This window comes from Carcharhinus amblyrhynchos, chromosome 16 (assembly GCF_965287045.1).
Source record: "Carcharhinus amblyrhynchos chromosome 16, sCarAmb.v2.hapA, whole genome shotgun sequence".
Lineage (NCBI taxonomy): Eukaryota > Metazoa > Chordata > Chondrichthyes > Carcharhiniformes > Carcharhinidae > Carcharhinus > Carcharhinus amblyrhynchos.
The window spans coordinates 10,808,247-10,821,409 of NC_137339.1; the positions used below are offsets into that span (position 1 = coordinate 10,808,247).

Genomic DNA, 13,163 nt, shown 5'->3' on the forward strand with positions numbered 1-13,163 from the left:
AGGCAGAGAGGGAGAGGCAGAGAGGGAGAGGCAGAGAGGGAGAGGCAGAGAGGGAGAGGCAGAGAGGGAGAGGCAGGGGGAGAGGCAGGGGGAGAGGCAGGGGGAGAGGCAGGGGGAGAGAGAGCGGGGGAGAGGCAGGGGGAGAGAGAGCGGGGGAGAGGCAGGGGGAGAGAGAGCGGGGGAGAGGCAGGGGGAGAGAGAGCGGGGGAGAGGCAGGGGGACAGAGAGCGGGGGAGAGGGGGACAGAGAGCGGGGGAGAGGGGGACAGAGAGCGGGGGAGAGGGGGACAGAGAGCGGGGGAGAGGGGGACAGAGAGCGGGGGAGAGGGGGACAGAGAGCGGGGGAGAGGGGGACAGAGAGCGGGGGAGAGGGGGACAGAGAGCGGGGGAGAGGGGGACAGAGAGCGGGGGAGAGGGGGACAGAGAGCGGGGGAGAGGGGGAGAGAGAGCGGGGGAGAGGGGGAGAGAGAGCGGGGGAGAGGGGGAGGGGGAGAGGGGGAGAGAGAGCGGGGGAGAGGGGGAGAGAGAGCGGGGGAGAGGGGGAGAGAGAGCGGGGGAGAGGGGGAGAGAGAGCGGGGGAGAGGGGGAGAGAGAGCGGGGGAGAGGGGGAGAGAGAGCGGGGGAGAGGGGGAGAGAGAGCGGGGGAGAGGGGGAGAGAGAGCGGGGGAGAGGGGGAGAGAGAGCGGGGGAGAGGGGGAGAGAGAGCGGGGGAGAGGGGGAGAGGGAGCGGGGGAGAGGGGGAGAGGGAGCGGGGGAGAGGGGGAGAGGGAGAGAGGGGGAGAGAGAGCGGGGGAGAGGGGGAGAGAGAGCGGGGGAGAGGGGGACAGAGAGCGGGGGAGAGGGGGACAGAGAGCGGGGGAGAGGGGGACAGAGAGCGGGGGAGAGGGGGACAGAGAGCGGGGGAGAGGGGGACAGAGAGCGGGGGAGAGGGGGACAGAGAGCGGGGGAGAGGGGGACAGAGAGCGGGGGAGAGGGGGACAGAGAGCGGGGGAGAGGGGGACAGAGAGCGGGGGAGAGGGGGACAGAGAGCGGGGGAGAGGGGGACAGAGAGCGGGGGAGAGGGGGACAGAGAGCGGGGGAGAGGGGGACAGAGAGCGGGGGAGAGGGGGACAGAGAGCGGGGGAGAGGGGGACAGAGAGCGGGGGAGAGGGGGACAGAGAGCGGGGGAGAGGGGGACAGAGAGCGGGGGAGAGGGGGACAGAGAGCGGGGGAGAGGGGGACAGAGAGCGGGGGAGAGGGGGACAGAGAGCGGGGGAGAGGGGGACAGAGAGCGGGGGAGAGGGGGACAGAGAGCGGGGGAGAGGGGGACAGAGAGCGGGGGAGAGGGGGACAGAGAGCGGGGGAGAGGGGGACAGAGAGCGGGGGAGAGGGGGACAGAGAGCGGGGGAGAGGGGGACAGAGAGCGGGGGAGAGGGGGACAGAGAGCGGGGGAGAGGGGGACAGAGAGCGGGGGAGAGGGGGACAGAGAGCGGGGGAGAGGGGGACAGAGAGCGGGGGAGAGGGGGACAGAGAGCGGGGGAGAGGGGGACAGAGAGCGGGGGAGAGGGGGACAGAGAGCGGGGGAGAGGGGGACAGAGAGAGGGGGAGAGGGGGACAGAGAGAGGGGGAGAGGGGGAGAGAGAGAGGGGGAGAGGGGGACAGAGAGAGGGGGAGAGGGGGACAGAGAGAGGGGGAGAGGGGGACAGAGAGAGGGGGAGAGGGGGAGAGAGAGAGGGGGAGAGGGGGACAGAGAGAGGGGGAGAGGGGGAGAGAGAGAGGGGGAGAGAGAGAGGGGGAGAGAGAGAGGGGGAGAGAGAGAGGGGGAGAGAGAGAGGGGGAGAGGGAGAGGGGGAGAGAGAGAGGGGGAGAGGGGGACAGAGAGAGGGGGAGAGAGTGAAAAAGAGAGTGAGAGAGGGAGTGAAAAAGAGAGTGAGAAAGTGAGAGAGGACAGAGATTACAGAGCAAGGCACCAGCTCACTGCAGATGCATGTATCTTGTAAACAGAATTTCCTAGAAATTATGCTGTCCAACGCTCCCCTTCTGTTGTTATTGGATGTTGATTTAATACACCAGCCTTTTAAATACACCCAGTAGGCATCAATATACAAGGGAACAATTTGTACCGCACAGCAGACTATCTGAATTCCCTCCACACCCGCTGCTTCACGAGTTCTCACGAAATGGGCTACTATTCTCAATGAAAAATTGAGAACATAAACTGGATTCATCCCTAAATCACTGGAACACGAGCTGTACCCCAGCACCAGATGTCACTCATGAAAAATGGTGGGGGTAAGGGGTTGAGGAGGTAAAGAACATCCTGATCTCCCTTGTAATCTCACTACTTACGTTTTACGTAAGTCATACTAAGGTTAGATGGTGTAAACTACCTCTAGATAAGCAAACACTTGGCTTTGAAGCAGTGGTGTGGACAATGGTGTTTTACATTAGCAAGGCCCACCACACTTTCTACTTTTTTTTGTTACAGTTCAAAACTGTATGATTATCCAGAGTCTTGGTCCTGAGCAAATAACACTCTCCCATCCAGTGTCAGCTTCAAGTATCATTAGTTCACATAGAGCATGAGTTAAAATGCAAACTACAGCTTTCGCTACAGTACTCCAAAATAATTGCGCTTCATCCCAAACCTAAAAAGATCATAAACCCACCCCATGGATCTGCTTCCCCCACACAAGCTCTCCCCCTGAGGCCTTCGAAGGAGGCTAGCTTTGAGTGTAGAATTAGGAGTCATTTGGTACTGTCAATGTAGAGAGCTGGTTCAGCCTGTCCCAAAATTATTTCAGGTATGACTCTCAGCAATAGAGGGAAACTGTCATGCCATCAGTCCAGGACAGATTTGAGCTCATGCCAGAACAGTAAATGGCCATCATCCTAATTCACCATGCTTGTTCTGTCTCCATTCTTTCTCCCCCAACTAATTTCTCAACTCAAATCCTCTCTCATTACAGCCAGTGTGTTGTGTATAATTGTGTATTTCGAAGCCACCAATCTCATTTAAAAAACCCAAAAGGCTCAATTATCAAAGACAGGCTTTAAAAACACCCGGTATTCTTAAATTGGACAGATAATAAAACTTCTTAAAAATGTTATGAAATAGTCAATATCCAATAGCATTAAATTACTCACGGATGTGGCACCACATTTGCTTACCACAGGAAGTCATATTGGTAGAAAGCACACATGCAGTGACAGTGAGCACTCGCTAGGGAAAGGTGTATGCAGAGAGCTGGGTGACCGAACTCAAGAAAACTACAGAACACGGCTTGGTCGTTAGCTAGCTTGTTGTGGGGCAAAGGTTTCTCTCCCTTCTGTTGATCTCAAAACTGAACAAGCGCCGCCTACACGCAGACCTTTCCTGTTGACATATTTTAAATAAAAAAAAACCTCCTGGTTCTGACCAATCCTCCCTGGCCAACCGAAGAAAAATTACACTGCCAAAATTTGAGAGAAAATAAATAAGGACCTCACACTCACTTCTGTTTCAGATTACTGGGTCAGCTGTCCAGTTAGGCTACAATGATGTAGAGTTTTAATGGAAAAAAAGTCACAAATACTGGAATTGTAGGCAAGTTCATTCTGGTACCCTTACTCTCTCGCGCGCACTCTAACCTGAGTTGAAGCATTAAAAAGTTGCATGTCTCATAAAAACAAAGGAAAACCATTCACAGTTAAAAAGAAAAAAAAATTCAACTTAAACCAGTGGACACATTTAAATCAAGTCCCCTTACTCTTTGGTGACAGGGCCTCTACACTCAAGTTAACTTGTCTACTCCTGTTTCCCCAAGTCAAGCTGAAATGTTTTTTTTTAATTTTATAAATACAACAAAATACATATTCACAGCAATAAAGGCCTCTTTAAGATGTCCTTTTCTCAAAATGGTTCCAAAGATCCGATACAATTACTTTGAGACAATTCAAATAGTTATTCTCGATGGAGTGCAAGGAGCCTTTAAGATGCACGATGAGGAAGAAATTACTAATTTAACAGCACACCTTTTAAATTAATTACAACTGTTAAGTAAATCAAACCTCCCAGCTGCAGACACTTCCCCATTGACAAAAGTCTAAAAGAAAATTAAACCTACAGCTTACAACGACGTAAGCCCCAGTGGGCTTGAAGTTGCTGTTGGATGTTAGTTACTATCCAATAACTCTGTCTAAAAAGGATTTCATCTCAGTCACAGAAAAGGAAACCACTTTTTAAAAAAAAGGGTCAAGAAACAAGCACACAGCAGACGAAAAAAAGGTCACTGCTTACCAAATGTTCTGGAAGCTACATCCAGTACCCCATTTATTTTGACTGCGAATTACTCTAGCACGGGAGGTGTAGAAAATCACATGACAGTTATCAGTACAGTTTCACAGTTTTTAAATAGTGCTTTGGGGGTTGCTGCCCCTCCCTCAAAAAAAAGGAATGTCTTTTTAAAATTTCTTGATGGTCCATTTATAAGTTGCAAAACTGGAGAGAGGAAAGGTTAACATTTTAAAATTGTTTTTGATCAATTAAACACTAAAGAAACCAAATGGAACCATGCCAATAGTAGCCATGACAATACATCTCTCTTACTACTCTCCCCATTCTGTTAAAATAAATCACATTTAAAACTCCCAGAGCAATATTTGGAGATTGAAAGACCACAACTGTTCAAACACATGGCTCGCAAGGCACTAGTCATACAGCACTCATTCCATCCAGAACAATCCCTCCTCCCTCCCCAACCACTTCCTACACGGCAAATGGAGCTTAAAATCAAAAGGCCTTTGAATTTCAGCCAATCTTCCTGGCCTGAGTGATCCAAAGTTTATTCCAGTGGGATTTCTTGTAGGCCCAGTGAGGAAGGTTTCCCTTCTGACAACATTTTATTACCTGCAAGGTAAAGTAGGAACCATTCCAACAATTTAAAAAAAAGGAATTTTAAAAACAAAATTCAGCATAGGCATTTAAATAGAGATCACAATCCATTTAAAATGTATGAACAATTTATACTGGTCTGGGAAAGAATGCAATTCACCGAACTAGCAACAGAGCAATGTGGTTGAAGAAAGGGGCCAGAACTACGCGATAAAAGTCACCAAGTGCCAACCAATGCAACAGTGGAGAACAGATTTGGTTCCTTGCCAATCTTTGACCTGCAAATCTGTGCAGTTCCTTGCGTTAACTTCAGACCAGGCTAAGACACAGCCTGGTCCTCAACTGTAGCGTTATCCAATTGCTCCCCAGATAGTTTCTGGCCCCAAGAGCATTGCCAGGGTGTTGCCCGCCCCCTGCCACTGCTAAGCAACGGGGTCGAGCTGCTGCCTGAGGGAACCACCTACAGATAAGAGTTGGCTAAATACGGAATTCAACCCTATCCCTCCCCAATTAGTGTGTGCTCTGTCACTGCACAGTCCGAATAAACCACATTCTTACACAAACCATCCTTTTTGGCGGAATTTAAAACTTCCTCTCTCACATTAAATCCATGTATACAATCATTTTTTTTGCACAGTTAAAAATCAAACCATAACCAAAAAATGCTCGACCTGGATTTGCATTCCAGTTGGGTGGTTTAGGGCACAGGTCAGTGACAAATGTTAAAAAGATAAAAGCGAGAGGGAAAAAAAACCTCAAGAGAACCACAGGATAGTGAACATTCAGTCTCCAGTTCAGGCCGAACAGTCACTGATTCTTCCCCACGGTTCAGCAGTGACCAGTTTTAAGCAGGTGTACTTTGATTTTATTTTTTTTAAAACAGGACTGCAGTTCTCAATTTAAAAAAAAGTTATTGCAAAGTTCTAACAGTATAAATGCACCAATCTAATCAGTGCGAATATATATATATATATATATTTTTGTTTTGCTTTTCTTCCTCTTAAAACAGTAGCTACGGAACCACAGAGTTTTTTCCTTTTTCCTTGTTAGATAAAAATGTGTCTCCTCCTGCTCAGAGTGGCTTAGGCTGGGTCTCACTCAGCCTCAGCCACATCAATAGTTAAAATTCAAAGTCTTTGTCAGCCATGTCAATAGCCCAGGCAAACTTCTCACGCTGGGTTTTGTTGTAGATCTTCTCGATTGGGATGCCCCACTTCTTGCACCTATTCAAAAACAAGGGGTGAGGGGGGGAACACACGAGTAGAAACAGTCAATAAGACAGTGGATTCACACTCCCAACGAAGAATCATAGAATTACTATGGTGCACAAAGAGGCCATTGAGCCTGCAACGATAACAATCCCATCCAGGCCTTATACACCCCCGTAACCCTAAATATTTACCCTGCTAATCCCCCAGCATCAAGGGGCAATTTAGCATAGCCAATCAGCCTAACCTGCACATCTTTGGAGTGTGGGAGAAAACCGGAGCACCCGGAGGAAACCCACGCAGACATGGGGGGAACATGCAGACTCCACACAGGCAGTGACCAAAGTCGGAAATCGAACCCTGATCCCTGACACTGTGAAGCAGCAGTGCTAACCACTGTGCTGCTGCCCCACCATGTCGTTTGTGTCCTGCATTTTCTTTGTATTCTGGATTTTTCTTTCCAATCTGTGCCGCCAGTTCCAAATAGTCCATGCACTTTTCTACATTAATTCCTCCCAACGCACAGTATTTGAAAGCACTGATGTTTAACAGGGAGAGTTCCGTCTCTTCACCTTGTCCCCATCCCCACTCCCTCGCCACCTACTATACCGTTTCCTACTTGGTCAGTTCTGGTGGCCCCTAGCGAGGCAGAAATTGAAAGGATGTGACCCTGGGATATTGGATGCATTAGTGACCACCTTCCAGAATTCTAGTGACTCTGGAGCAGTTTCTACAGATTGGAAGATGGCAAATGTAACCCCAGTATTTAAAAGAGAGAAAAAAGGGAGAATTACAGTTAGCCTGACATCAGCGGTGAGGAAGATTCTAGTATCTATTATGAAAGATTTAATTGGCTGGCATGTTGGACAGTGGTTAGCATTGCTACTTCACAATGCCAGGGTTCAATTCCGGAGTGGAATTTTCATGTTCTCCTCGTGACCGCATGGGTTTCCACGAGGTGCTCCAGTCTCTTCCCACAAGTCCAAAGATGTGCGGGTTAGATGGATTGACCATGGTAAATGCGTGGAGTTACAGGGATGGGGTAGGGGAAAAGGCCTAGATAAGTGGCTCTGGTAGGGTTGGCGCAAACTACATGGGCCGAAAAGCCTCCTTCTTCAATGTAGGGATTCTATTCTATATAAAGACATGATAACTTTTTGGAAGCACGAATGGGACCAGACAATTTCAGTATGGGTTTAAGAAGGCAAATCATGGTCAACAAATCTAGTTGGTAGGTTGAGGAAAAGATAAATTAACACTTGCTCACCAAGGGAGAAGTTAGCGCTGACTGTATGATACCGTCTAGTAGTTACAATCCACAATTTAAAAACTGAATACATGGCAACTGAAAGCGGACGTGTGCAAACATAATCAGTGAGCTAGCAACTGTGTAGCTGATGAAATTAATATTCAAAAAGCCTAACTATCAAACAGTTCATCCGAAAGTTCATTTGCCCTCGCGTGGTGAGATTTGGGTCTCTAGGAAACGGATCATAGCTTCTACAGTGTTGAGTTGATAACCCTGCCACAGGGGAGAGTTTATCAGTCTCACATGCGCTTTTAGCTCTGACTGAATCAACCTTGCATGCAAACCACAATATCCAACCCAGGTCCCATCTCAATATTCCTCAATCTCAAACTACCCACAAATTCAGTCTTACTCACCTTGTAAACCCACTACATCCGCTAGGTAAAAAGTCCTAACAGAAAAATAACAAATAAAAACCATCTCCTGATTAAGCACACAAGGCAAGAAAAAAAATGCCACTTTTACCAAATACAAGGAAGTACTGAATGACTGGTGTCAATAAAAATCGCCCTTGCGTGTCAATCATAGCTAACAAGCTTACAGATAGGCAAGTTCTGCTTTTCCAGCCAGCTCTTCTGTTTAAAGAGAGCTCCAGACAAATTCAAATGATTTTGACATGCTTACGGCCTTCCAACTGTTAGTTCTCTGGACAGGAGCCACAGCTAGTAACTATATCATTCACACCCTCACCCTAGGTCACAATTGAACACTTAGAAAGTCGTACAGCACAGAAAATGCCCTTCGGCCCATCGAGTCTGCACTGACAATAGCTACCACTAAAATCACTCTAATCCCATAATCTTGAATGTTATAATGTCGCAAGTGTTCATCCGAATATACTTTAAAGGTAGCAGGGTTTCCCAGGCAATGCATTCCAGATTCCCACCAGTGAAAATTATTTTTCTCAAATCCCCTCTGAATCTCCTGCCACTTACCGTAAAACTATGCCCCCTTGTGACTGACACCTTCAAACATGGAAATCCTGAGGCAGTTTATAGGACATTTCCTTTAAAGGAAACTGCTCCAAATATTCGTGAGCTATACAATCTTGCATCCAAATTTTTGCTCATCCACCCAACATTTTTATCACCGAGTTAATTTGTGATACATTGACTGCACTTTTAACCAAATTAATGCATTTTAATAGCCAATGCTGACTTTTCTGTTGTGTGTAAACAGTTTTGTAATTGTAAAAATAAGGAAAATGCTCTTATTCCAAGAACAAATTTAAAAAAATCAGGGCAACAGTTAATGATGTAACACAGGGAAAAAGAAAAAGCATTCACAGAAGATGGTCTCGACATTTTAAGCGCTACCCAATCATTCACTCACTCGGCTCTCCACTCCCCCCCTACAACTTCTTAAATCAATCTGGGGTTTTCACCTCTACTACTCTTCTTGGGAATCCACTCCCAGTCACAGAAAAAAACTCCTGACATGCCTTTGTTACCTCTAGACTGCTCACCTGGTAAGCCTCTCAACGTCTACCCTTCCAAAATCTTGAATTAATTGCTGGCTGTAGCCGAACTCACATCAAGTTCCATTCTTCCTTTCCTCTCCCATGCTTGCTAAGGCTACGTTGGCTCCTAGTCTAACAACTCAAAACTTAAAAATTCTCCCCAATTCAAACCATTCTACAGCCTTTATCCTCCCCGTCTCTCAAACCTCCCCTAGTGCTGAGTTTTCTGCCCTCTAATTCTTATTTTCCTCCAATTTTCTGCACCCCATCACTGAAACCTGTGCCTTCAGCTGCCTTGGCTACACACACACACTGCAAATCCCTTCCTAATTTGCTCCACTTCACTTCTGTCCCTCAAGAACCTCACCATTTTGATCAAGCTTTTGATCCTCCCCAATTTTTATTTAGGTGGATGCGTGTCAAATTTTGTTTGGTCACACTTCTGTGAAATGCTATAGGACACTTTACTTCGTTAAAAAGGAGATTAACTTCCCCAAATTGCTCCCTCAATCAACTGTCTCTTCAAGTAACCACCAGCAGCGTACAGAGGGATAGAACTCTTGTGCACGTGGGAAAATTCACGAAGAATTGCCTCGAGGGTGGAGGAGAAAGCATCTGTTCTGCCCCGAGATTGCGAGTTTGCTTCCATTTACCACAAAGTTGGTGCCTGTTGTCAATTCGCGTGACAGCAGCATCAACAACATGGCACAAGGTTGTCAGTGATTTAACCAAACTAGAAGCAGCTCTGAAAGAAAAGCATAAAAGTAGAAAATCCCGGGTCCCAGATGAGTATTAAATCTAGGATTGTGACGAGTGGACACAGCACATAAAGATAGCAAAATCCGTGGCCCTAAAATTTTGCAACTAAGAAAGGATCCAGAAAATCATTTTCTTCAATCTGGATTTTTGATGTAGCAGATGTAAGAGAAATCCTCCTAGGAGATGGGGGTGGGAAATTAAAAGTTGCAGGAAAGGGCTAATGGTGCACCTCAAGTTTCTGATCTCCAATCAGGAGCTGCTGACTCCCACCGGTTGATAAGAGGTCTCCTTTTATCCATTCCCAAAGAACTTCCACCAAGACTGGGCGCTGATTAACACTAACATGGAGGAGCTGCATCCTTCCTTTAGTCGCTATTTGACCACATTTGTTAATTCTATTGTTTGTTTATTCTGGTTTATAGACAGCCATTTTATACTTTCCTCCAAAACCACAAACACTCCGCTGCCTCACCCACAGCAGATTCCAATAGAATCTTGGGCTGCCAAGGAAACTTTACCTGGGACGATCCAAATTGAATCAAACAGAAATAAAGAGGCTCGCTTACCAGGCAATGCTGATCCTAGGATCCAAGTAGTTAAGTTTGGAAGTCCCAAGAGCTATCTGCTTATTTTCTTCCCTGTCAGTGGCCTGAACTTCCAATTTCATCAACTGATCTTCAAGTCGCTGGAGAGCTTTCTTCTTACTTTCCACAGATCTGAGTGGGGGAAAAAGAGAAAAGACATAAGTCATTATGAGGAACTCTCTATTAAGAGCTCATTAGTTACAAACAAACAATTCAATTATGTTATACAAAAACAAAAGAAAATTACAGCACAGGAACAGGCCCTTTGGCCCTCCAAGCCTGCACCGACCATGCTGCCCAGCTGAACTAAAAACCCCTACCCTTATGGGGACCATATCCCTCTATTCCCATCCTATGTATTTGTCCATATGCCCCTTAAAACTCAGTATCGTATCTGCTTCCACTACTTCCCCTGGCAGAGAGTTCCAGTCACCCACCACTTTCTGTGTAATAAACTTATGATTGTAACACATAACCATAAAGTTACTCTTGTATCTAAAGATTAGATACTGGGAGCATCCATAACGCAGACGCCGGAATGCTCATAATCAGAACAGGCATGTGAGCAAATTAAAGGATGGGCTGTCCAAATTGAGGAGCACAAGGCCCATAACAAGCCCACAAAACCCACACCGAAACACAAATCTGCACTTGTCTTGTGTTTCTTACTTCATGAGATGGAAGTTGACAGATCCAGAATTTTAAGATTGATGGAAACAATTTAAATCCATCTGTGGCATTAAACAAAAGGGTGCCCCGATAGAAATTGAAGTGTACAAAATTAGTTGGCTGCTTTCCAATAAAGTGGTTTGAAACTTCCTGAGATTGTGAAAGACCTTGTCTTTATACACAGCCTTGCTTTAATTCTGCCTGGCCTACCAGGCACTATTGACGACAGCTACACGACCCAGAGAATAGAAAAGGTTTGGATACTTGAATTAATGAACACGTTTATTGCAGTGGCAGTGGGGGCAAGAAATGTGTTTGGACGAAGCATGTTGCACTGATATGCATCAGGGGCTCTGACCCATTTACCAATGTTTTGGGATCTTGAGAGATCCTTGAAGATGGCAGGACAAATTTAGGACAGTTAGCAAAGCATATGGGATCCTCATAAATAGATGCTTTGAGTACAAAAGTAGGGAAATTGTGCAGAACTTGAATAAAGCTCTTTTTCTTTTATTCATTCATGGGATATGGGCATCACTGAGTCAGCATTTGTTGTCCATCCTCAGTAACTTGTTCGGCCATTTAAGAGTGAACCACGTTGCTGCATATCTGGAGTTACACGTAGACCAGGTAAGGATGGCAGACTTCCTCTCCTAAAGAACATGAGTGAACCAAATAGGTTTCTACGACAATCAACAATGGTTTTACGGTCACTAATTCCAGATCTGCCGTGATGGGATTCAAACCTGGGTCGCCAGGTTACTAAACCATTGACAATACCATTACCTCCCCTCTGGTCTTCCACATTGTAGTACTGTGTTCACTCCTCGTCAAGAGGGATGAGAGTCCTTGAGAGATTGCATAGGTGATTTACCATAGTGACCCAGGAATGAGGGATTTTGGCTACAAAGTTTAGCTGCAGAAACTGGATCTTCTGGATTAGAAGGGAGATTTGATACAGGTATACAAGATCATGTCAAGTTTAGATAAGGTAGACATGGAAAGACTATTCTCCGTAGCAGATGGTACAAAGTCTACAGGACACAGATTTAAGGTTTTGGGCAAGAAATGTAGATATGATCAAAGGGAAAACTTAAAAGAACGAGTAGGAATGACTTGGAATTTTCTGCCCATTAGAGTGAAGAAGTTGAATAATTTCAGAAAAAGGAAATTGATGGGCATTTAAAATAAACACATTTACAGAAGTAAGTGTACAAGGGGATGGCACTGTTTGGATTGTCCTGCAGGGAGCTGGCATAGAGTTTATGGATTGAATAGCTGCCTCTGTTAAGATTTAATGACCAAACTGACCTTTATGCAGTGAACAGAGCAGCAGCAGCTTGGCAATGGTTGTTCACAAGGCTTTGCCGTTTCTCTTTAAAAAAAAAGTTTGTATAGACTGCTTACTTTCTACATCTTTCATCTTTTCTAATTTTATAGTCAGCTTTGGCACCCTTCAGCTCTCTCCTGGCTAGTCCGATTTGTTCTTTCTTTGCATCAATCTAAAGATAAAAAGGAAAAATTACGTGAGTTCGAAAGCAGAAAACTCAGATCTTGAAAATAAATCAGAAGGTTTTATCTGATTTTTCTCCGAGATGGCTTCAGGAGGGCAATGACCAAAACCCACCAGACTGTTGATAGGACCACTGAGTACAACAAAAATACTGTACCCTTCTTGTCTCGCGCCAGGATCTACACTTAGAATTAAACATCAAAAACAAATTTCATTCGATTGCTTTGCAGTGTATACTTTTAACTGCTCTCTGCAGCATTTTAAAACATGCTCAAATGAAAAAAATCAGGGTAAGCCCCCGACAGCGCAGGAAGAATAGCAACCAGTGTACCAGGAAAAGCGTCAAACTTCCAGCCAAATCAAACAGGCTCCGCTTAACAGCCATCGAACAGACTTCATAAAGTACCAGGGAGATGCCCTCAGAACCAGTCTCCATCCTCAAAGTCAGTGTAGATGGAACGACCAAGTCCCCCTCCCATTGAGGTAGCTCATGGCACTTCAATAGATTAGGAGACTAGCAAGTTTAATAAGACTGTTATCCAGTTCATTAGTGATACGTGCTTAAATATAATACTTTAGGATTGGAGATCACACACATTTCCAATCAACAGCATTAACTGGCTTTGTTCTCCTACTTGCCACTTCCCGTCAATATGGCTAAACCTTACAGCACACTTTGCCGAAAGCCTGAGGCACAGACCTGTCTCTTCATGTTCTGCAGCACATCTTTCACAATATCAAATAGAACTATTGAAAATTTGCAATGCAATAGATTGCGTTTGTAACACAAACACATTCCCAAGGTGTTCAC

General features: G+C 45.9%; 1 protein-coding gene across 1 annotated transcript in view; it reads right to left on the reverse strand.

Annotated features, from left to right (window-relative positions):
• Positions 1-1,868: 1,868 nt before the first annotated feature.
• Positions 1,869-13,163, reverse strand: part of top1a (DNA topoisomerase Ia) — a 74,209-nt gene continuing 62,914 nt past the window's right edge. The window contains exons 19-21 of the mRNA XM_080204690.1: positions 12,247-12,341; positions 10,153-10,302; positions 1,869-6,074 (exon numbers count right to left, since the gene is read on the reverse strand). Coding sequence (XP_080060816.1) covers positions 5,972-6,074; positions 10,153-10,302; positions 12,247-12,341 — 348 coding nt within the window. The 3' untranslated portion in view covers positions 1,869-5,971. The remainder of the gene's footprint in view (positions 6,075-10,152; positions 10,303-12,246; positions 12,342-13,163) is intronic.